Source organism: Peromyscus californicus, unplaced genomic scaffold (assembly GCF_007827085.1).
Source record: "Peromyscus californicus insignis strain IS unplaced genomic scaffold, ASM782708v3 Scaffold_4__1_contigs__length_199733344, whole genome shotgun sequence".
NCBI classification, from domain to species: Eukaryota; Metazoa; Chordata; class Mammalia; order Rodentia; family Cricetidae; genus Peromyscus; species Peromyscus californicus.
Window position 1 is genome coordinate 60,097,570 of NW_026294562.1, and position 23,627 is coordinate 60,121,196.

The window sequence follows — 23,627 nt, forward strand, 5'->3', positions numbered from 1 at the left end:
AGAAATTTGGGCTTTGTGAGAAATGAAGCAGAATTCCCATCTGACCTCATGTTAGAGTTCAGTCACCCAGACTTCATTGCCCACACCAGGCTAAGCCCATGGATGGAAGGGACAGGACCCGTACATCATTCATGCCCTCTTAGCAGTGAGCACAGCTTCCTTGCCAGCTCAGATGTGCTCTCAGACCAATGGCACCAATCCTGCCTTTGATGGCTGGGTGGTACCCTATGTCCACTCACACCCAGCTTTCTGGGACACCATTGGCTGCCAGGTGCCAGGTGTGGTATGTGGGGGGAGCAAAGGGGGACACAGCCTGCAGTAGGTGAGTGGCTCCACCATTCGGCACCAGCAGCCACATGCCAGGAGTCTGGAAGAAACAGGCAGGTAAGCTCACACCAGAGCCAGCTTGCACAGAGAATGGGGCCAGAGAAGTGCCCAGCTTCTCTGTGGGGCAGGTAGGAAGGGCAAGTAGGAGCCGTGTTCTAGCCACACTCCTGCCTCATGCTCTTCTTTCCTCAGCTCTATCAGGGATGGAGCCCCTCTTTCCTGTAGCATCAGAGGAACAGTCTACCATGGGCAAGGGAAGGGGCTACCCCAATGTTTGGGAGGATCTGGGTGGAGGATAATCCAAACTGTGAGCCTCAGACTTGGGAATTACATCTGCCAGAAAGTCAGTCAGGGCTCAGAGGCTGGGCAAGGGGGGAAGGGGGGAGAAGAAGGTGGCTCCTCATAGCTGTGTCCATGTCCTGTTCTGTTAAGAGCGCCAGGTGTCCTCACTGAGGAGATGAGAGGAGCCATGCTATTTCATGCCTGTATGTGGTGACCTTTCTGTCCCTTCTTATCATTATGGTTTTACCCACATATCACTGTGAGCTGGCACAGAGAATTTGGGGACAAATAGAGTTAGGACCCCCAAGGTCTGGGTGCCAGCTCCACCATGCCCTAGGCTCTTCCCATGTTAGGGGGTGAAAAGTGCATTTAGTTCAGGCTGTTTCTATGACCACCTCAGCTTGTAAGAGCCCCCAAGGTCTCCACTGCCCTGGGATTAAATGTTTAGTTTTTGTCTTTCTGAGTTCTGGCATAGCATAATGGCCAGAGTTATGCAGCCCAACCCCCCCCTCCAAAAAAAAACCACCAATAAAGAGGGGGTTATTTAAGACCCAGACACCTGCACATGCAAATCCTATTTGCATGCCTTCCCTCTTGGTGGCCACATTTGCCTGGTACTTGGCACCTGCCCAAATGCTTGGTGGGGAAAGCAAGGCCTGGCAGTTCTTGAGTGTTGTGTCTGCCTCACATGGCATCCAGGGGCCCAGACCACTCACCCAGTCTATCCTGAAGCAAGGCAAGGTGACCTGATTAGCAGGTCCAATACACTGCCCATGAGTGGGGGTGCCTTGTTGAGCCCCATATTGGAAGACTCTATCTAGGGTCTAGTCCTTGGGAAAGAAACACTCAGGGATTCAGGGAGCCCCAGAGAACTCCTCTCCTGGGCCAAAAGAGGCTGTCCATGACCTTCCCACCACGGACTAAGTGAGGAGAAGAGTGGGAGGTCCCATCCCCAGCCCAAAGACCAGGAACAAACATGGCTCCCAAAGCCAGGGTACACATACAGCTTGGGTCACCTCTCTTACTGCATAGTGCGTGTCCAGATATGACTGAGGAAACTCTGTTTCCAATAGCAGAGCTTACTGTGGTGGCATGGTACCCGCATGGACCCTAAGACAGTAGTTTTGTCTGGAAACAGTCTTTGCAGATGGGTTAGAGAGAAGGTAGGAACCCTGGCCCAGTGATGGGGTCCTTACAGGAAGAGGAGAGAACAGACATGCACAGGCACAATTCTGTGACCACAGAGGCAGGGATTGCGGTCCTGTGGCCACAAACCAAGAGACGCCTGGAAACCCCAGGAACTGAAAGACCAGGGAGGATGTCCTCAGAGTTCTGGGGAAGGCCATAGCCTGTCCATGCCTGGATTTGGGGTTTCTGTCCCTAACACTTCAGGAGTGTGCCTCAGTTAGGTCAGGTCTCCCAGCTTATGGTGTTTGTTCCAGCACACAGGGGCATGCCTGTGAACCCAGCCAGATCCTCACAGGAAAACTATAGGGTGTTTGTTTCTGTGGCTGGAAGGGCTTATTCAAATCCTACCCTCCACAGGCTCTGGGTGTGAGCTCCTGCTGTGGGTGGGGAGGATTTACATTTCCCATAACTGGGGCAGGATGGGCTGCAGGGGACCCAAGGAACCAAGGAGCTGTGCCTGGCTACATGAACCAGGTACAAGGGAGGGGACTCGCCTATGGCTACACATTGACCTATGGAGGCTGCCTTCATACAGGGCCATACACTGGAAAGTCAGGGTGAGAAGCCACTCTTGGTCTGGAGGCCCAAAGTGAAGCCCAGGTATCCTACTCTGCTTTCTGATGCTGTGATAAACACATGTCCAAAAGCAACTTGGAGAGGAAAGAGTTTATTTCAGTTTGCAGTTTGCAGTCCATCATGAAGAGAAGTCAGGGCAGGAACTCAAGGCAGGAATGCAGAGGCAGGAACTGAAGCAAAGTCCATAGAGGAATACTGCTTACTGGCTTGCTCCTCATGGCTTACTCAGCTGATTTTCTTATAGAACTCAGGACCCCTTGCCCAGGGGTGCTACTGCCTGCAGTGAGCTAGACCCTCCCACATCCATTGTTACTCAAAAAAAATGTCCCACAGACTTGCCTACAGGGCATCTGATGTAGGCGTTTTCTCTGATGTTAATTCTCTCCTCCCAGATAACTTTAGCTTATGTCAAGTTGACAGAAAAAAATTAACCAGCATGCCAGTGTGGTGAGGGAGGCCACAAAAACCCCTGCCACAGCATTTAGAGCAGACCCAAGAAGTTCCTGTCTGCCCAAGCCAGACAGGCTACAGGAGGAACCTTCCTACCTCTGCCACCTCTGAGGGTCCAACCTCCAAATCTCCCCCACACCCACCTTGGGTAAAGAGTCCATCCTAGTCCATGCAACAGCTTAGGATATCCCAATTACACCTACAGCAACATGAAACAGTGCTCCTGCACCAAAAGCAAGAGTTAGTTTAGTTTATACTGAGCAGATATGAGTGGCTATAGCCAATGAGGCTCCAAAGGACATGTTCCACTCTAGCCATGGTTACAATAACCTTTGTAGTCACAGAACAAAGACAATAGTAAGTCGAGACATTTATCAAATGCACTGGTGGGAAGACCAGGTAGGTAGGCTACAGCAGCCACGTGGGGGATCTCTGCTGTAGCCTCAGATGCTGTCTGATGACATGCTTGGCTTTCGGGTTGGTGGAAGTTTAGGGTCTGCTGAGAATACAGTCTAAAGGTTTTGCCTGGTAGATGGATGTTAGGTCAGACAATAAAGGTGGGCAGTAAATGGCTAAAGATAGACCGAGATCATTTGGCCCCTGGCTCCATAGCATTTCAGCTTCCACAACCAGGACATTCTAATGAGTCAGTCATCTACAGAATCATCACCACAGGTAAACTTTAGTTCACATCTGCAAAGATCAAATTTCTATAGCAGGTCATGTGCGCAGTACCAGGGGTTAGGGGTCAGATGTATCTCTTGAGGGACATTTTCTTTGGGGGAAGCACCATAACCATGCTGGCTCCAGAGGCATGTGGGAAGGACCTTGGCCTCAGCCCCTGTCCAGGTTTTCCACAGGAGGCAGGGAATAAACCCTCCTCATATCTTATACCACCCTGCCCCCTCCTTCTCAGCCCCCGATATATACAGGCATCTCTCTCCAAAATGTGCAGGATCTGAATGAAGTGCTATCATGCAGGCACCCCAAAGCTGGGCACATGGGACAACCAGGCAGACCTGGGAATCATGGGAAAGTGGTGTGTAGAGAGCTGTCCCAAGTCAGATAGGCTGTTTCTTCCTCCCTGGCTGGACACCTGCTTTCAGGAGGGCAGACGTAGGAGCCAAGGCATGATGAGGGTAGGTAGGGCCATGCTGTGCCCTAGAGATTTTGGGAAATCACCAGAGAAACACAGGAGACCTATAGGAGACACAGATGAATATTGCACAGGCCAGTCCACTCAAGTCATTGTAGTGAAGGGTGGAGCTAAGGAGCTTGGCCTGGCCAGGTAGGTGGGTGGGTGGGAGAAAACCTGATCCCCGCCAGGGTGAGAGATGCTGTAGGCAGCCTCTTCATCCTCTGTTTGCCAAGGCGGGAACTTGAAGGGAAAGAGCCTGTTTGGGTCCTGGCTCTGCCTCTGAGGCCAGGAGAGCCAGGACAAGGCTCCCCTCCCTGTCCCCCTGTTCTTCCCATTGCCCTCTTCACCTGCTACCCTGCACAGACTTCCCTTCCTGACTTCCCTTTCTGCCTTCTGTCCCCACCTCCCATTCTAGCCTTCATCTCTGTCTTCCTTTCCTGGCCTCCCCTCCCTGAACTTCCAGGTCCACAGAGGTCCCTCCTTTTCTCCGCTTTGTCCTCCCAACCCCTTTGCATCTGAACTAGGTCACCTGCCTTCTTACCTACCTACTCAGGTGCAAACCAGGATGTCCTCAAACCTTGTCTGGGGCAGTCTAGGCTGTGACTCCCTTGGGTTGGGAAACTGAATCCCTTACCTAGTGTTTGGGGGTTTCTAGGACATCCCCTGCAAAAGCCTCTGGAGAACCGTGACAGGCATATTAGAGTCCAGACGCCCGGAGTTCGGTAAGTGTGGGGAACAGAGGTAGGCAGGTGGGTTTGCTGTGCCCCTGTCCCCACTGGGGAATGAGCCTGACTCTAATCACAGCTACTGTGAGGAAGGTGGTAGAGCCACAGCAGGTGGGGTCAGCCGGTGAACAGCCACCTCATGTCAGCTGGGATAAGTCTTCCTTGTCAAGTGGGGAAGAGGGTGGCTACTCCACTCTCTGGGTTCCATCATCTGTCTCATAGAGAAGGCACCATGCAAACTGCCCAGAGCTCCTGCCCTGGAAGCCCCCCAGATACTGATGATGGGTGGGAACCAGTCCTATGCAGAGGTGAGATCGACTTCGGAGGGTCCGGGAAGAAGCGAGGCAAGGTAGGGGCAGCATGCACCTGGGTGACATCCACCATGCCTGGAATCCCCAAGTCTTACTTCCTCCTCAAAGCCCCGGGGCCTGCTCACCCTGGGGCCATTCCTTATGATCTGAGTGCAGAGACCCCGACCAGATGGACAAAAGTTGAGAATTGCTTCCTGCCCTTGTGATAATGGGAACCTTGAGGCTCAGGACTCTTGCCTCACCCCCGACTCACGAGGGGAAGATACACTGCAATGGCCATACCACACAGAGGCCTTACCCCAAGAGGGGTCTAAGACCTGCCCTTCTATGGCCTGCCCTGTCCCATGCCCAGACTCCTTCAAGAACTCCCTCCAATCTAACATTTACCATAGGCCCAGAATCCCCCACCCCAGTGCTGCCTACCTGTCCCTCAACCCTGAATCCACCTGCCCCCATCCTGCAGTTTGTGAAGGTGCCAAGCAGCGTGGCCCCCTCTATGCTCTTTGAACTCCTGCTCACCGAGTGGCACCTGCCAGCCCCCAACCTGGTGGTGTCCCTGGTGGGTGAGGAGCGGCCTTTTGCTATGAAGTCTTGGCTTCGGGATGTCCTGCGCAAGGGGCTGGTAAAAGCAGCTCAGAGCACAGGTAAGGCTCGCCCTGGGCTGGGCCTGCCTGGCCTGCTGCCCTGCTTGCCGCTGGTGGGGGAGGGGAGGCATTCCTCGGTGACATTTCTCCTACTCAGCCACCTTTGGTGGTGCCTAGGGAGGCCATGGGGGCAGGTCACGGGGATGTGGTGCAGGTGAACTTAAAGGCGGTCGCAAGCTGCTCCGTGGTGTGCAGAAGCTGGCCCTCCCTGAGAGCTATCCACTCCACTCAGGCCATGGCCTCCCACTGGCATCAGTTCACCAAGGAGCACCTAGGGTGTGTCCCCGCACACCACTCTTGGGGAGCACCTGGCTACTGGTAGATGTCAGAATCAAATCCCTGGGCTTTATTTTGAAAACATGTGGGTTCAGGGAATGCTCTACTTTCATTTCTGCTGCGATAAATACCCTGACCATAAGTCACTCAGGGAAGAAAAGGATTCATCTGCCTTACAATTCTGTGTCACAGCTCATCATGTCAGAGACACGAAGGTAGAGAGTCGAGGCAGATGGTCACATCCCATCCACAGCCAAGAGCAGCGAGAATAAACACATCTTTACTTGTTCTCATCAAGCGTTCTCCTTTTATGCAATTCAGCACCTAGGGGTCATAGAGATAGATGCTCAGCAGTTAAGAGCATGTACTGCTCTTCCAGGAGACTGGAGCTCTGTTCCCAGCACCCATGTCAGGCAACTTGAAACTGCACGTAATTCTAGCTCCAGGGAGATTCAGCACCTCTGGTTTCCTCAGGCAGCTTCACTCTTATGCACATACTGAATACACTTACACCATTTTTTAAAGATATATTTATTCTTGTATTTTATGTATACACCAGAAGAAGGAATCTGATCCTATTACAGATGGTTGTGAGCCACCGCGTGGTTGCTGGGAGTTGAACTCGGGACCTCTGGAAGGGCAGTCAAGTGCTCTTAAACACTGAGCCATCTCTCCAGCCCCACTTACATCATTTAAAAAAAAAATAAATTAAAACTAACCAGCACAGGCCGATGTCTCAGTAAAGAGCTGAGATTAGTCTCCAGCACCCATACAGAAAGTTGGGCATGGAGGCGTGTACTTGAAATCCTAACGCAAAGGGAAATAGACAAGAAAATCCCTTGCTTGCTGGCAGGCCAGACTCGCCAAATCAGCGAGTTCCAGGTCCATCAGAGACTATGGTGCACAGACAAGTTGAACGGCACCTCTGGCCAGCACACGCACCCATCCCCACACAGGTGTCCTGGACACACAAGTATACACCTGGCAAGAGGGCTGGAGGTTTTGAGCCTCTCACTGCAGAAGTGATAATAAAGGAACAATTTGCAGTCAGACGCAAGTGGGAACTTCGTCATGGAGTCCTTTCCCAGAACAGGCTACAGGGCAGCATCTATGACAAATCTTGGGAAAGGTCACTCTCTACCACATACACACCCTCCCGGAGCCTTAGTCTCCCCATCAGCTTCAAAGTGGTCCCTGTAGCTGGGCATGGTGGTGCAGACTGTACTCCTAGTACATGGAACACTGAGGCAGCGGAATTACTTCAAGTCACAGGCTAGACTACATTATAAAGGCCATGCCTGGGGGAAAGGGAAAAAAAGCATTTCCCATTACCTGATTCCCGGGTCTCTGACTGTAGATATGACTTAGGGGATGGAGTTTGGGCCAGCCAGCTGTGAGGACTCCAGGACCTTTCTCTCCCAACTCCCATAGGTGCCTGGATCCTGACGAGCGCCCTCCGTGTAGGCCTGGCCCGCCACGTTGGGCAGGCTGTACGTGATCACTCTCTGGCTAGCACATCCACCAAGGTCCGTGTAGTGGCCATTGGAATGGCCTCTCTGGACCGTATCCTTCACCGTCAGCTTCTAGATGGTGTCCAGGTGAGTGACAGGTTCATGGGTCCATGGCTGCTAGGGCTCAGTAAGCTTGGGTAGGCAGAGGAAGCTATGGACAGGCTGAAGGACTATGTTACCTGCAAAGCATTGAGAGGTGCGGGACAAGGATAGGCTTCAGTGGGAAGAAAGACATTATTTCCTCGGGGCTCAGCACTCCCCAGCAGGTGGCAGCATTACTCAGGAATAAGGGTGGCAACCTGCTGCATCCCTCTAGGGAGCTAGACTGATAGCACTCTGGGCCCAGCCTGGCTAGACGGCTGTCCTCAAGTCCTGCGAAACCCTGTCCAGGTGGCTTCTGCTCTCTGGTATTTGTTCACATCCCCCACTCCGTGGACTGTGTAAGGCATAACCAATAAGAAGCCCAGGAGGCCCCACTGAGGTGAAGTCTGGACCCCAGCCCAGAAGAGTCTAGAAGGTGGAGCTTGCACAGCCCTGGCCCCAGCTGTTTCCATGGTTCACTCATTCCAGGGAGGCCCCCCAGCCCAGCAGTCCAGCCTCCCTCTGCCTGAGGGGTGGGGACTCTGAGGCCTTGCTGAAGCCTTGCCCAGGGCTCCAGCATGGCGTGCTCAGCATAGCAAGGCCCAGCCAAAGCGGCTCCTGAGGTCTCCACCTCCCCATGTCTTCCCAAATACTTGGCACAGGAGGATACCCCCATCCACTACCCTGCAGATGAGGGCAGCATCCAGGGACCACTCTGCCCGCTGGACAGCAATCTCTCCCACTTCATCCTGGTGGAGCCCAGCACCCACGGGAGTGGGGACGGGCTGGCAGAGCTACGGCTGAGCCTGGAGAAGCACATCTCTCAGCAGAGGACAGGCTATGGGGGTAAGGCTCTCTCCATCTGCACAGAGCAGCATCTTGGGGGTGTGGACATGGTGATATGATACACACCAGCAAGAACTTCATGGAGAGTGGGAAAGGGACTTCCAGGAAGCACCCCCTCCCCCCGCTGCATGCCTGAGCATACAAGGCCTGGGAAGAAGAGCTGTTGGGGTGGGATGGGAGAGTGGCACAGCTGGGCAGTACGGCCCTGGCTAGGCAGCCACCTCCTGGCCAGATAGCAGGGCAGCTGCCACTGTTTTAATTGGCATTGTTCTGGCTGCAGACTCTGCTAGCCAATAAGCCTTTCAAGAGTCACAGTCTCCTCCACTGCCACCAGGGAGCAGAAATGCCTGAAGGAATGGGTACAAACTGTGGCTAGTGAAGGGTGTAAAAGAGAGATGGACTGGGAAAATATTAGTTGACAAACAATATTTATAAACTACTATATCATTGCTTAGAGCGTGTGTGAATAATATATTAACAAAGGACCATGCAATTCTTTGGTGGAGCCAGTCCACATTAACAGTGGACACAGACCTGTGTCTGACACCACAAAGATATCACATAGGACCCCAGCAGCGTGGGGCTGCTCCCAACAGCTACTATCCCTTTGTTGGCCCAATGTGTCTCTTATGATGCAGAGCGACTCTGTCCTATGCTGGGAGAGTGGCTACCTAGCCAGAGCGTGGCTGCCCTTGGGATGTGGTGGGTGCCACAAGGCTTCATTTCTCTCAAGTTACTTTGTACTTACTTGTCACATGCCAGCCCTGGACAGTACAGACATACAGTTAAAGTCTTGAGCCTATGGCTCAAGGATTTGGTACAATGTCTTGGTTCACCTTTGGTTTGAAAGAGAGAGGGGAAAAGAGCCACCATGGACTGGGGATGTAGCTCAGTTAGTAGAGTGCTTGGCTGTTGCACACAAAGCTCTGGGTTCAATCCACAGCATGGAATAAACCAGGCACTCTGGCACATGCCTATAATCCCAGCACTCTGGAGATGAAAGCAGAGGGACCATCCTAAACTACATTTCAAAATCAAGTCCAGACTGGGCTCCATCAGACCCTGTTGTTTTGTTAAAAAAAAAAAAAAAAAAAAAAAAAAAGGAATGAAGAGCCAGGTGGTGATGGTGCATGCCTTTAATCCCAGCACTTGGAAAGCAGAGGCAGGGAAATCTCTGTGAGTTCAAGGCCAGCCTGGTCTACAAGGCAAGTTCCAGAACAGCCAGGACTGTTACACAGAGAAACCCTGTCTCAAAAAAACAAAACAAAACAAAAAACAAGGAAAAAAAAAAAAGGAAGGAAGGAAGCTTTTTGGCAGGGTGTGTCAGAAACATGGTAGCTGGGGTGGGGGGGAAGGGGTCTGAAGTTGGGGGTGGTTGCCCCACCTAATGAGGAGGACCTGAGTTTCTCACTTTCTGAGCATCAAATGGCCTCATGGCTGCTATGCCTACAGGCACCAGCAACATCCAGATACCTGTCCTTTGCCTGCTGGTCAACGGTGACCCCAGAACCTTGGAGGTAAGGGCAGAGGGGAAGAGGGGCCTGACTGGAGCCAGGGAGGATGTGGTGGTTTCCCAGGGTGATGTGGAGGACTGAGGCACTTCTTAAACATGCATCTGAATGTCACTCTGCCTCCCCAGAGGATCTCCAGGGCAGTGGAGCAGGCTGCCCCGTGGCTGATCCTGGCAGGTTCTGGAGGCATCGCTGATGTACTTGCTGCCCTGGTGAGCCAGCCGCATCTCCTGGTGCCCCAGGTGGCTGAGAAGCAGTTCAGAGAGAAATTCCCTGGCGAGTGTTTCTCTTGGGAAGCCATTGTGCACTGGACAGAGCTGGTGCGTGCTGCTGGGGGCTGTGATGGCCAAGCCTCTGTCCTCCTAGCAACCCCCGGGTGGGGATGTTCTTGAAAGCCCTGCCTATGCCCTCTCTTCCCATCCCATCTTGGAATTATCTGGGTCCTTGTGCCACAGTGAGACCAGGCAGGCAGCGAGCCTGTCAGGCTGAGGGTGCTCCCGAGCTAGGCTTGTGGGTCAGTGGGGACAGGGTGGCTCATCTGAGGACCCTTTCAGGCTCCATTCAGACCTCAAGGCTTCTTCCTGGTCTTAGCTACAGAACATTGCTGCGCACCCCCACCTACTCACTGTGTACGACTTCGAGCAGGAGGGTTCCGAGGACCTGGACACTGTCATCCTCAAGGCACTTGTGAAAGGTGAGCCAAGTAGACCTGCCCTCAGAGGCAGCAGGATTCAGCAGTGTTCACAGTGGATGCCTGTCAGCCCTTCCCAGGGAGGAAAGATGACTCACAAATTCTTGAGGCCTTTCTATCAGGGGCTTAGAATCTACTAGCCTCAGGGCATTGTAACCAGCACTCATTCTGGAATGTTTCTTTTACCCCCTCCCAAAAAGCCTTAGCAACTTCACCTTGTCCCTAGGTCCTGGTCCCCTACCTGCTTTTTGTCTATGGATGTGAGCTTTGGGGCCACTGTACATGAACGGAATTACAATGTATATTGTTTGTACCCAGTTTTCCTCATGAAGCGCAATGTCCCACAGACCCATCCCCATGGCAGCCGGAGTCAGGAAGTCCTGACTTTCCAAGGCTGAGTTCTAACATTTACTGTATAGATATACCGTGGGTCTGTCCACTTGGACACTGATGGAGATGTTGGATTTCAACCCAGGCTTGTCGGGGCAGTGGGGCTGGCCTAGAACACAGGCTGGAAGCTGGGAGAGGCAGTGTTGGGGAAAGGGTGGGGCATACCTGAGTAAGGGGCCATTCCAAGAGGACCTGGGGCACCTGGGGGTGAGGATGTGGCTCAGTTGGTACAATGTTTGAGCAGGGTGATGATAGCTCATGCCTTTAATCCCAGCACTTGGGAAGCAGAGGCAGGCAGATCTCTGTGAGTCCCAGGCCAGGCTGGTCTACAGAGTGAGGTCCAGGACAGCAAGGGATACACAGTGAAATCCTGTCTCAAAAAAAAAAAAAAAAAAAGTTTGCCTAGCATATACAAGGCCCTAGGTTCAATTTCAGCATCACATAAATCAGATGTGGTAGCTTACATTTGGTAGGCAGGAGGATCAGCAGTTCAAGGTCATCTTTGGCTATATAGCAAGTTCAAGGTCAGTCTGGTCTACAAAAGGGCAGCTCTGGATTTAGCCATTCCCCTTCATAAGACAGTGAGGCCCAGGGAGCCATATACAGGACCACATGTGGCTTTCAGTGAGTCACAGTCTCATGGAGGCAAAAGCCTGGTGCTCTTAATTCTGGGGTTTAGGGGTAACTGTGACCTCCAGTGAAAGTGTGCAGCCATCCCCAGGGAAGAAATGTGCCTGCATGGTAATGTACCACCCTGCCCCGCTCGTGGGCAAGGAAATGTTGGCCAAGGTGCTGTATTACTGAAAACATGCTTCTGCCTCACGAGACTATATCTAGGGGCTTCTGGGCTGTCGTCCCTGAGGGTTTAGTCCTGTGCCTCTTGCTGCTGTTCAGAAGCAGCTGCCAACTCCCATCAAGTCCTTACAGAGAGTTCTGTTCCCTCCCCTCCATCTCTGTGGGACTCACTCCTGTCCACAGCCTGCAAGAGTCACAGCCAAGAGGCCCAAGACTACCTAGACGAGCTCAAGCTGGCTGTGGCCTGGGACCGTGTGGACATTGCCAAGAGCGAGATCTTCAGTGGAGACGTGGAATGGAAGGTGCCCCCCTACCCAGAACTGATTTGGGAACACCAGGCAGGGAATGCACTAAGGCCCGAGGACGTGGGGTCTCAGGGGTGTCATCTGGGCCCTTTCTGCCCCAGCTGTTGCCCTGGGGAGATCAAAATGATGTTAGGGAACCCCCAAAGTCCAGGCTGGGGTGTGGGAGTCCTGACACTCTTACTGTCAACTCATCAGACCTTTCCTATCCCCAGCTCCTGAGGCCAGCATACTCTGCTGACCCATGCCTGCCCCAGCTTTAGGGCACAGGTTGGGGTGCCCAGGGGAGGATGTCCAGTTCCTCTTCTTCCCTCTTACTGTGCTGATCTCCTCCTCTACCGGGTGAATCTAGTCCTGCGATCTGGAAGAGGTGATGACTGATGCCCTAGTGAGCAACAAGCCTGACTTCGTGCGCCTCTTTGTGGACAGCGGTGCTGACATGGCCGAGTTCTTGACCTATGGGCGGCTGCAGCAGCTTTACCACTCCGTGTCCCCCAAGAGCCTCCTCTTTGAACTGCTACAGCGTAAGCATGAGGAGGGCCGGCTGACACTGGCTGGCTTGGGTGCCCAGCAGGCCCGGGAGCTGCCCGTTGGACTGCCCGCTTTCTCACTCCATGAGGTCTCCCGTGTACTCAAGGATTTCCTGCATGATGCCTGCCGTGGCTTCTACCAGGATGGGCGCAGGTTGGAGGTGAGTAGAGCTAAGTTGGGCCAGGGTGTGCTGGGAAGGCTGAATGTTCATGCCCTGTTCTGCAGGAGAGGCGGCCCACAGGCCAGAAGTGGCTACCAGACCTCAATCGGAAGAGTGAGGACCCTTGGAGGGACCTATTCCTCTGGGCTGTGCTACAGAACCGTTATGAGATGGCCACATACTTCTGGGCCATGGTGAGCAGCCACTTCAGTCCACAGCTCCCTTGACATCCTGAGAAGCAGATTGGGGAATATTGGGACAGTTGGGCCACCTTCTAAGACCCTGTCTCTCCATCTTCCAGGGCCAGGAGGGTGTGGCTGCTGCTCTGGCTGCCTGCAAGATCATAAAGGAAATGTCTCACCTGGAGAAAGAAGCGGAGGTGGCCCGCACCATGCGTGAGGCCAAGTATGAACAGCTGGCCCTGGGTGAGTGATAGGTAGAAGGTCTCTGCTTCTGCTCCCCTGTAGACAGGGGAGTGGCTGTCTACTGCAAGTGGCTCAGGGTGACCCCCATGGCCTCCTGTGTAGAGCAGAACTCAGGGCAGTTCCTCCTGGGGGTGGAGGTTAGTCAACAAGTCCTAACAGGGAGGTGCAGATGTTATACAGTACATGATAGTCATGTACTGGTCCCTACCACAGAGTGGAAGCCCTTTGTGTCAATTGAGGCCTTCACAGTACTAAGAGGGAAGGGGAAGGGCCAGAGAAGGTCAGAGGTTGGGAAGGGCCCTAGGGCCAGGCAGGGACTCTCAGTGGCCCTGTAGCATGGGAGGCCTGGCTAGACCCTAGAAAATAGATGCAGGATATATGCTGCAGAGGACGGGGACCCAGGAACCAGGCTTCAGCACCCCATCCTAGCAGCTGGCTTCGTGTGCAGATCTTTTCTCTGAGTGCTACAGCAACAGTGAGGACCGTGCCTTTGCCCTGCTGGTGCGCAGGAACCACAGCTGGAGCAGGACCACTTGCTTGCACCTGGCCACTGAAGCTGATGCCAAGGCCTTCTTTGCCCATGATGGTGTGCAAGTGAGTGGCTGATCGGCCTAAGGATGGCTTGAGGATAAGAAGGGTTGGCGGGGCCCAGGTTACCCACCCAGGACACTTAGGTATCTCAGCTAATAATGTCCCAGTCTACAGCTTCCAGCCCATACCCAAGCTACATAGGGGAGGGACCAGGAAGAGTGGCTGGGTTCTAGCTTCCTTCATCAGGGATGCTTTTTTAGCTTGGTTCTCAGACCCAGCAACACCTGTTCTCAGTTTGGTTGTCCTTAATCCCAATCCATAATTCTGTTCTTGAAAGGTTACAACAGGGCTGGGGATGTGGCTCATTTAATAGAGTGTACAGCATGCATGAAGCCCTGGGTTCAATCCCCAGAACTGAATAAATCAGCTGTAGTGGTCCGTGAGCAATCCCATCACTACGGAGGTGGAAACAGGAGGATCAGGAGTTCAAGGCCATCTTCAGCTATGTAGTTCATAGTTATCCTGAGTTATATGAGATTGCCCTAAAGAAAAAAGAAGGGAAGGCAGGCAGGCTGCAAACAGTCCAACACATGCCCCTGGAGAGTCTGACCTCCTGCCAGAGCAGGTGCTCCAGGAGGGGGCTTGAAAGGGGTCTGGGAAGAGCATCTCAGGCACAGGGCCCTATGTGAGTGAAAGTGTGGTGATAGGCATTCAGAACATGTGACTTTATTCTAGGCATTCCTGACCAAGATCTGGTGGGGAGACATGGCCACAGGCACGCCCATCCTACGGCTGCTGGGTGCCTTCACCTGCCCGGCGCTCATCTATACCAACCTCATCACCTTCAGGTCGGTTTATGCAGGTGCCAGAGTCTCTCACTGTTCCCACTTCTCATAGCCCAATGTCCAGTTGACTATATGAGTCCTCCTTCTTCTCGGTGGGCCTAGTACTTCCTTCTCTGTATGCTTCGGATATCCTTCCCTGTGTTGCAGTGAGGATGTCCCACAGAGGATGGACCTGGAAGATCTGCAGGAACTGGACAGCTTGGATGTGGAAAAGAGCTTCCTGTGCAACCAGGGCGGCCAGTAAGGGGTGGCAGGGTGGTGAAATGGATAGAGGGGGCCAGGAAGGATGGAGTGAGGAAAGACAGAAGGAGCAAGGAAAGTGGGGAAGACAGAACGGGCCCAGAAAGACAGAGGGCAGGAAAAACGGAGGGGACTACAGAAGGGACAGAGTGGGGCCCAGAATGATAGACAAGGCTGGGGAGCATGAAGTTTAAGAAGAATGGAGGAGGCTGGGAAGGATGGAGAGAGTAAGGACTACCACTCAGCAGTGGCCAGTGGCTGAACACAGGTAGACAGAGGCAGGCTCCCATGGGGGTACCGTGGTTAGGTGCCTCTTCACCATGGTGACCTCCTCCACACCCACACAGACTGGAGAAGCTGACAGAGACGCCAAGGGCTCCAGGCGATCTAGGCCCACAGGCCGCCTTCCTGCTCACACGGTGGAGGAAGTTCTGGGGAGCTCCTGTGACTGTGTTCCTGGGGAATGTGGTCATGTACTTTGCATTCCTCTTCCTGTTCACCTATGTCCTGCTGGTAGACTTCAGGCCACCTCCCCAGGGGCCATCTGGGTCTGAGGTTACCCTCTATTTCTGGGTGTTCACACTGGTGCTGGAGGAAATCCGACAGGTCAGTGGACAGCATGGCCTACTCCTGGGCTCTGCAACTCAGGCTATGTTAGATGTAGCTCCAGGTGGGGCCTGCTCTGGGGGGCTAAGACTTTTCATCTATAGAACAAGACCACTGTGTGGCCTTCTTGTCAACCCAGTCTACTGCATCATGGTCCTGGTCACAGACTGAGCCCCAATCCCAGCTCCAGACCAAGCCCTTATCTTGATCAGAATAAGCCCTGATCCTTGTCAGAGTCTTGATGTTGGTCACAGTCAGAGCCCTGATCACGATCACAAACAGAGCTGATTTCAGCTCCATCCTGAGCCCCAATCCCTGTTCCAGCTTGGTCATGATCCTGATTCCCTAGTCAGAGTCTGAACCCTGACCTGAGTCATTGGCTAAGTCCAGACATGCAATGTAAATTGACCCTGAGTTTTAGTCCCAGACCGCCCTGACTCCAAGTTCAGCTTGACCTTACTTTTTGTCCCAGACTTAGCCCTGAAATCTCTTCAAATGATACTCCCAATCCTAGCCATACACTGGGTCCTAGTCCCCAATTAGTTCTGATCAGCTTGACAAACTGAGCCCTGATACATGCAGAGTCTACCCTGGTCTCATCCAGGTGGACCTGGCTGCTGTAACCAGACCTCCTCCCTCTGTCAGGGCTTCTTTACAGATGAGGACACACACCTGGTGAAGAAATTCACCCTGTATGTGGAGGACAACTGGAACAAGTGTGACATGGTGGCCATCTTCCTGTTCATTGTTGGTGTCACCTGTAGGTCTGTAGCCTCAGACGGGCTGGTGGGCAGGCCCTAGGGGACCCACTCAGCTCTCTGAAATCCTAGCATGGTCCTGGAACCTGCCTTTTGGCCATTTTAGCCAGTATACTGTGTCTTGGGGAAAGCCTCTGGCCCTCTGTGGGTACCAACAGCCCTACCTAGCCTTTGTCTCTCTCCAGGATGCTGCCCTCGGTGTTTGAGGCTGGCCGCACTGTTCTGGCCATTGATTTCATGGTGTTCACACTTCGGCTCATCCACATCTTTGCCATTCACAAGCAGTTGGGTCCTAAGATCATCATTGTAGAGCGGATGGTGGGTCTGTGGGACCCTGACCCTTGAGGGGGGTGAGGCACTGGGCCCCCAGCCTTGGATAGATGGGGCATCTTGACCCAGTGGATGGTGAGTCCTCGGGACCCTAAACCTATTGAGGGTGAGTTCCCTGGGACCCCAGTTCTGGATAGCGGAGGAGCCCAAAAGAACACTGACTTGAGTGGTAAGGGCCCTGGACTTTAACTCTGGATGAGAGTGAGCTACCACTGTGTCCAACTAAAGGGGTGACCCCTATACCTCTAGGCTTGGGTAGATAGGACCCTAGCCCTGGGTGGACGTGAATGCCCCCGGAACCCTAACTTATGTTAGGGGTGAGCCCCCTCGGACCTTGAACTTGAGTGGTGATGAGCCCTGTGATATCCCAACCCTGGTTAGTGGTGAGAATCCTGGGACCTCCAACCCTGGATGGGGGTAAGTACTGAAACCCCAACCAAGGAGGTGGTGAGAACCTGACACCCTAATCCTTGGCTGAGGTGGGAACCCAGGAACTCCAGCCCTAGGTGAGGGTAAGCTCTCTGGACTCCCACATGGAGGAAAATGAGCCCCTCTGACTCCTTGAGGTGAGTTCCCATCCAGTCCATCTGTGACTGTGACCCCCATCTCCCTGCAGATGAAGGATGTCTTCTTCTTCCTCTTTTTCCTGAGCGTGTGGCTTGTGGCCTACGGTGTGACGACTCAGGCCCTGCTGCACCCCCACGACGGCCGTCTGGAGTGGATTTTCCGCCGTGTGCTCTACCGGCCTTACCTGCAGATCTTTGGGCAAATCCCTCTGGACGAGATTGATGGTTTGTGTTGAGCCAGGAAGGTGGGCTGGTGGGCTGGTGGGCTCCAGGATATGTGGTCTCACTTCTGTGTCACCAGGGCCCTGGCTGGAAATGCCTGAGACAATGACATCCTAAGTCTAGGTCACAGGCTGGGATCTAGAAGCAGGGCAAGACACAACTGGCCATGGAGCCTCCATCTTTTCCCAGACTGGGAAATAGGCCATAGAGATCCCAAATAGCCAGAGCTGGATTTCTGTCTGAGGGGGTCTAGGGCTGGGCTGGGCCTTGTAGACAGGGGTCTTGGGAGGGGCAGAAGACGGGCAGACACCACGAGCACAGCATGAAGAACCCAGGCCACCCTGGCCATTCCATGTTGCTTCACCTGGCTGCAGTTTCCCTGTGATCCATCTGCTCACCATTTCCAGCTGAACCTTGCTTTCATTAGGGATCCATCCAACTTGTGTGTGTTGCCTGTTGGTGTCAATGGTGTGTGGCTTATCTGTAATCATGGGTGTCCCCTCAAGCTAGGCCCTGCACCTGGCTAGGGCTGATGGCGATCCTAGGGTGCAGCTGGGTACTTACAGCAGGGGGCCTGTGGGTGATGGAGGAATGAAAAACCTGGAGCCAGAATGGGGAGGGACCTGTGAAGACCTAAGAAGGCTAAGATTGGGCAGACAGAGGGATCGGCGCATTAGACAGACAAAGGGCCTAGAGAGTTGAGACTCAGGACAGCAGCTCCACATGGCACTACTGAGCATGCACAGGCTTAGAGATGGGGTGCAGATTGAGGCATAAGGGTCAGTGCTCATGCTAGTGTCAAGGGATTTAGGGTTATCCAACTGTGGGGCCTTGCAGTTTGGATAGTCAGTAGAGACCTGACCCTACCCATCCTGGAGGAGGCCATTAATGAGGCCAGGTCAGCAATCATGACGCTTGATGAATATTTGTCAATGGAGGACAGTAAGATTGGAGCAAGCCCAGGCCTCCAGGAACAGAAGGGCTGCAAATTAACTTCTAATTGGGGTGTTTCCAAGCCATACCCTGGACTGTTTTCTTCTCCCCACCCCAGTGCCTTTGGTGTTTGCTCAACCTGAGACATCGCTTTTCTAGGCCATTAGCTTAAGCAGATATTGCCTGCCTCTTCCCTCCCCCTCACCATATGGCCTCATGGCCCCAGTCCCTGGGGGCAGGAGGAGGAAGCTGAGTGCCTCAGCCAGAGCAGCTCTGGGGTCTCAGTTCCCTAGTAGCTGTAACTCTGGTCTCTCTTCCACAGGCACTGGGGAAGAGGCTCAGGCCACTGGCAGCCTAGAAGGGCAGTGGGATAGAAAGTCCTCAGTCTAGGCATGGAGGCCACTGCAGGGTCAGCAGAAGCACTGAGGACGTGGTAGGCATAGTGAGTCATGGAACAGTCTTGCCAACCCCTCACTAGGTTCTCTAGTGCCCTTCCCCACACACTGTGTCTACTATGCTGAGAGCGGACTGGTATTCTCTAACATGCCTGTGCTCAGAGGGAAACTAAGGCCTGGGTAATTCTGGCCCAGTGTTTGGAGTAAAGAGACATGGAAGTCCTTCCCTTCCCTTCCCTTTCCTTCCCTTCCCTTCCCTTCCCTTCCCTTCCCTTCCCTTCCCTTCCCTTCCCTTCCCCTCCCCTCCCCTCCCCTCCCCTCCCCTCCCCTCCCCTCCCCTCCCCTCCCCTCCCCTCCCCTCCCCTCCCCTCCCCTTCCCTTCCCTTCCCTTCCCTTCCCCTCCCTCCACACCACACTTGCCCCTCCTTCCACCAAGCTCTGGGCTCCAGGGCCAAATTTGCATTCAACTAGGCCTTGTGGGCCTTCTCAGACCTCAGGCAGGTGTAGATTTACGGCTTCACAAAGGAGGGCTTGGCCACCCATCTAGGGCACCAAGAGGAGGGAAGAGAGTGGGGGAACAGCATTAGGAGCAGATTCATAGGCTGGGTGTGGTGGTGGCTGCTAATGCAGCCTTGGACGGGACAAGATGGGATCTGGCACTCTCAGATGGCTGCATGCACCCCTCCATACAATACAACACTCCATTACTCACCCATAGGTTGACCAATAAGAATAGCTCACTGGGGCAGCAAGGTAGGAATTTGTCCTAGAAAGGGAGACAGGGTCAGAGAAACACCACTACACACAGGTAGACCTTGAAAGTCCAATATACCAAAAATGCACCTCCAAACAGCCTCCCTGGAGTATCACTTGTAACACAGAGATCTGGAAGAACAAGAATAGGAAATATACCCATGCACATATGTTCACACCTACTTACACGACAGTCGTGCCCCAGCACACAGCCTGGAGAAGACAGGGATGGAATCAGGAGTCAAGATGGCAACCTCAGCCTGTGCTGCCCAGCAAGCTTGACCAGGTGTGGCCAGGGTGGGGACCTGCAGGGCAGAAGCATAAATGAAGGGACTGATGGCTCAAAGGGGCTAGTGTTGTGGCCCAGAGCCCTTGGGGGGATGCCCAGGGCCTTGGAAACTCCCAGAGTGGGCAGAGATGTCTAGAAGTCAGCAGCCTCACTCTCACCTGGGAGCCCTGGGTGGGAAAGACATGGGCAGTAAGCCTTTCTGGTGGAGTTGAAGGAATTATTCCACGCAATGGCAGACGGAAGTGGGTTCCAGGACTCTTTGGCCCTCCCTTCCACTCCTCACAGGGATGGTCTTGGCTTGCCTCCATGGCCCTTGACTTTTCCTGGAATCCCAGCAGAGAGGGCAGATGATAAGGAGTCCGTCCACCTGCTGGCTTCCACAATGGGACTTTTGGTACTTTGTAGTTCACACGGCCAGCCCTATGTGAACCAGGCCCCTGGCTGCCTAGCCAGACTTGCAGCCTGATGACCTCCGCTTGGAACCACACTCCCAGTCTGAAGATGTCTGCTTGCCTTGCAGAGGCCCGTGTGAACTGTTCCCTCCACCCTCTACTGCTGGAAAGCTCAGCTGCCTGCCCCAATCTCTATGCCAACTGGGTGGTCATTCTCCTGCTGGTCACCTTCCTGCTGGTCACTAATGTGCTGCTTATGAACCTGCTGATCGCCATGTTCAGGTACCCTCCTCCTCTCCTGGCCACCTGCCCTCACTACATCCACGCTCCCTCCTCTCAGTTGGGCTGGTTTCAGGGTGCCAGCAGAGATAGGACCTGTGTCCCTAGTAGAAGGACCTAGTCCCTTTCACTGCTGTGTCCATTGGCCTGGCTCTGCAGTAGGGAGCCAGCACCCCAGGTCTCAGGTTCATGTTTAGCTAATGTCTATCCTGCTAGGAAGGAGGGTGAGCCTACAGTGCTGGGGGCTCAGGACTGTGTAAAATCCTGCAGTGAGTATACCTCCACTGCAGGACACCGGAGTCTGTGACTGAGGGCTGCTGGGTCCCTGTCTTGGTCTCTTTTCCATTGCTGTGATAAAACTGCCTGAAAGTAACTTAGGGCAAGACACGGTTTATTTCATCTTACATGTCCAGACCACAGTCCATCCCTGAGGGAAGTTGGGGCAGGAGTTCAAAGCAGGACCCACAGAGAAATGCTGTTTGCTGGCTCGCTCAGGCTCATGTTTAGCTGGACACAGCCCTAGACCTCTTGCACAAGGAATGGTGCGGCCCACAATGGGTTGGGCCCTCCTCCATCCATTAATAGTCAATATAATCCCCGCCCCAGGCATGCTCACGGGACAATTTGATCTTGGCAGTCCCTCAATTGTGGTTCTCAGGTGACTGTAGACTGTCAAGGTGATGGTTAAGGCTAACTATGTTAGCCTCCATCTCTGAAAGGGCTCCTAGGACAGGCCAGCTGCCCCCTGGATGCAATGGAGGATGGCATATTGGGTGTGGGAGGTGAAGGGGTGAGAGAAGGGAAATGGGATATGGGATGGGGTGGCATCTGGCACGGGAGGTGGTGCCGGGTTGAGGTAGAATGCTTCTACGAGCAGCGAGAGCAGCTTATGAGGCAAGGGTTTGGCCATGTATCCTGTAGCTACACATTCCAAGTGGTCCAGGGCAATGCCGACATGTTCTGGAAGTTTCAGCGCTACCACCTCATCGTTGAATACCACGGGCGACCGGCCCTGGCCCCGCCCTTCATCCTGCTCAGCCACCTGAGTCTGGTGCTCAAGAGGGTCTTCAGGAAAGAAGCCCAGCACAAGCGTCAGCACCTGGGTGAGGCCACAGGCTGGATACCCCTGCTCCCAAGGGTCCTAGCTGCCAGAGAAGACTCACAGAAGGGGCTGGGGTTTCTCATCTAGGCTCTGTCCAGGCTAGCCAAAGCCCCAGGCCCGTACTGACAGCCACAGGGCCATCCTGTCTCCTTACAGCCCCAGATCCCTCCATGGGGCTTCTTTCTGCCATCTGCATTATGCCCTGCCTGGCAGCATCTGCCCCAGTCCCTTGCCACAGCCTGGGCCTGGGCTCTGCCCTAGGGGCCCATACAAGGCTTGCTGCTGTCTCTCACCTTGCCAGAAAGAGACTTACCTGACCCCTTGGACCAGAAGATCATTACCTGGGAAACAGTTCAGAAGGAGAACTTCATGAGTGCCATGGAGAAACGGAGGAGGGACAGCGAGGGGGAGGTGCTGAGGAAAACAGCACACAGGTGGGGCAGCCTGTGGGACCCCAGGCGGTGGGCATAGGGGGCTCAGGCTGGCAGGTGCCATCATTCCCGTTCATGGGCTGTCCAGAGATGTAGAAAGTGCCCTGCCTGGAGGCAGGTGGACTCAGATGCAGTGGGGCTGGGTTGACCTTAGTCAGCTGGGTGTTTTGAGGGGAAATAAGCCTGGGAGGGGCTCCCCAGTGCAAGCATGTGGAGGTGGGGAAATATCTAGCTTTTTCAGTAATGGGTGGGGTTTGCTGAACTACCTTAAGGCTGGGTGAGACTCTTTAGTGTCAGTAATAGGACCTCTGAGCTGGGGAAACATGGCTGGGTCACAAGACCCAGCACTCCAGCCTCTTGCTCTAGGGGAAGGGTGTGTGTGTGTGTGTGTGTAGGGGGTGGGAATGTAGGCCTATAATTAGGCATCTTTCTGCAATGGGACTCTCTCTTCATCCTCTCTCAAGTCTGAAGATCCACACCCCAGTCGATGCTGGGTGGTGGAGGAGCTGTTCCTTAACGCTTATGGGGACTACCTACTTTTTCTCCTCTTGCTAGGTGGTCTATCCCAAGCAGGGACAGCACCTCAATCTCTGGGAGGGTACAGTAGTGTTCCACATCCATAGACAGGCCCCAGATCAAGACTGGAAGGAGAGTAGAGCAAGAGGCCACAGCTGACTGAGGCCCTGAGAAAGCAGTTAGGGCAGGCAGGCAGGCTCCCCCTTGTGGCCTGTCATGGAGGTGCCACATCTGCGGCCGGCTCTGCTTTCCAGAGTGGACTTGATTGCCAAATACATCACCGGGCTGAGAGAGCAAGAAAAGAGGATCCAGTGTCTGGAATCACAGGCAAGCCAGCAACCCACTGTCCATTCTTCTTCCTGAGGTGGGGCCATCCTTCTGGTTCTATGGGAACTACCACAGCCCTATACTAGCATCCTGATGGGCAGCATTAGGGCCGGGACAGAGCAGAGGGGAGACCTTACGGCCAAAGCATATGTTGGCCTATGCTTGTCAGTGCCCCAAGTCACTTTAGAGACCCATTGTTCTTCTAGAACTGGCCCAACAAAACCTAGGTTCACCACCACATCCTGTCACCATCCCATGGGGGAACCTGGTCCAGAGTGAGGAGTTCTGGGGCAGCGCTAGCCCTGGCAGGAGGGGAGACATACGGGAGGGACCCTGTGCCAAAGTCTAGCACCTCCCTTGGCTCCTTCCAGGCCAACTACTGTATGCTCCTCCTGTCCTCCATGGCTGACACAGTGGCTCCAGGTGGCACCCACTCAAGTAAGTGTTGTTCAGGCCGTGGGAATGAGGGGGGCACGGGCTCCTCCTCATTCACTGGATTAGGGCAAGAGCAAAGCTGTAGGCTGCGCATCAGGTCCGGCCTTTCCCATGTGTGCTGGAGGTTCCTGCTGCCCTTGGCAGGCCACTGCTCCTGGGCACACAGGAGCCTAGCAGGTCCTCCTGCACAGAGGCCTTACCACTTCCCATGTCCTGGCCCTTGTCTTCTCTCCTGCCTCGTCCTTCCCTGCCCCAGCTGGGGCTCCATAGCTGAGGGTCCTTTCTCCCTTCCTTGCTCCCAGGCTCCCAGAACTGTGGTCGCAGGAGTCAGCCAGCCTCTACTAGGGACAGGGAGTACCCAGAGGCTGGCGTGCCACCCTCAGACACCTGACATGGAGGGACCACCTGTCCTAGAGCCCCAGACCTTGCCATCTTGGGCTTCTGTGACACATCAACCTTCCCCTACTCCCAGCAACCCCCAAAAATGGTCTTCTAGGCCTTGCCACAGACCACTTCT

General features: G+C 54.1%; 1 protein-coding gene and 1 long non-coding RNA gene across 2 annotated transcripts; one reads left to right on the top strand and one right to left on the bottom strand.

Moving 5' to 3' along the window:
- Nucleotides 1-4,918: 4,918 nt before the first annotated feature.
- Nucleotides 4,919-23,623, top strand: Trpm5 (transient receptor potential cation channel subfamily M member 5). The gene is made up of 24 exons (XM_052760110.1): nt 4,919-5,035; nt 5,461-5,641; nt 7,349-7,515; nt 8,172-8,355; nt 9,808-9,872; nt 9,995-10,186; nt 10,458-10,560; nt 11,926-12,044; nt 12,397-12,735; nt 12,801-12,929; nt 13,037-13,160; nt 13,609-13,754; nt 14,427-14,539; nt 14,684-14,776; nt 15,124-15,382; nt 16,028-16,146; nt 16,326-16,458; nt 17,087-17,261; nt 20,149-20,302; nt 21,221-21,402; nt 21,703-21,835; nt 22,603-22,675; nt 23,047-23,113; nt 23,413-23,623. The coding sequence occupies exons 1-24, from the start codon at nt 4,919-4,921 to the stop codon at nt 23,499-23,501; spliced, it is 3,456 nt and encodes a 1,151-aa protein (XP_052616070.1). The 3' UTR covers nt 23,502-23,623.
- On the bottom strand, nt 18,998-20,130 carry LOC128125060 (uncharacterized). Its single transcript, XR_008223088.1, has 4 exons — nt 19,787-20,130; nt 19,527-19,644; nt 19,299-19,352; nt 18,998-19,129 (listed from the first exon to the last, which is right to left on the bottom strand). It is a non-coding gene; the product is annotated as an uncharacterized LOC128125060 (long non-coding RNA).
- Nucleotides 23,624-23,627: the final 4 nt, after the last annotated feature.

What these genes read in the sequence shown, in the direction of transcription:
- Trpm5 (XM_052760110.1), top strand. Translation starts at nt 4,919, where the DNA reads ATGCAAACTGCCCAGAGCTCCTGCCCTGGAAGCCCCCCAGATACTGAT. An exon ending in CCTCAAGGCACTTGTGAAAG is followed by an intron (nt 10,561 to 11,925) that starts GTGAGCCAAGTA and finishes TCCTGTCCACAG; the next exon opens with CCTGCAAGAGTCACAGCCAA. An exon ending in TCCAGTGTCTGGAATCACAG is followed by an intron (nt 22,676 to 23,046) that starts GCAAGCCAGCAA and finishes GGCTCCTTCCAG; the next exon opens with GCCAACTACTGTATGCTCCT.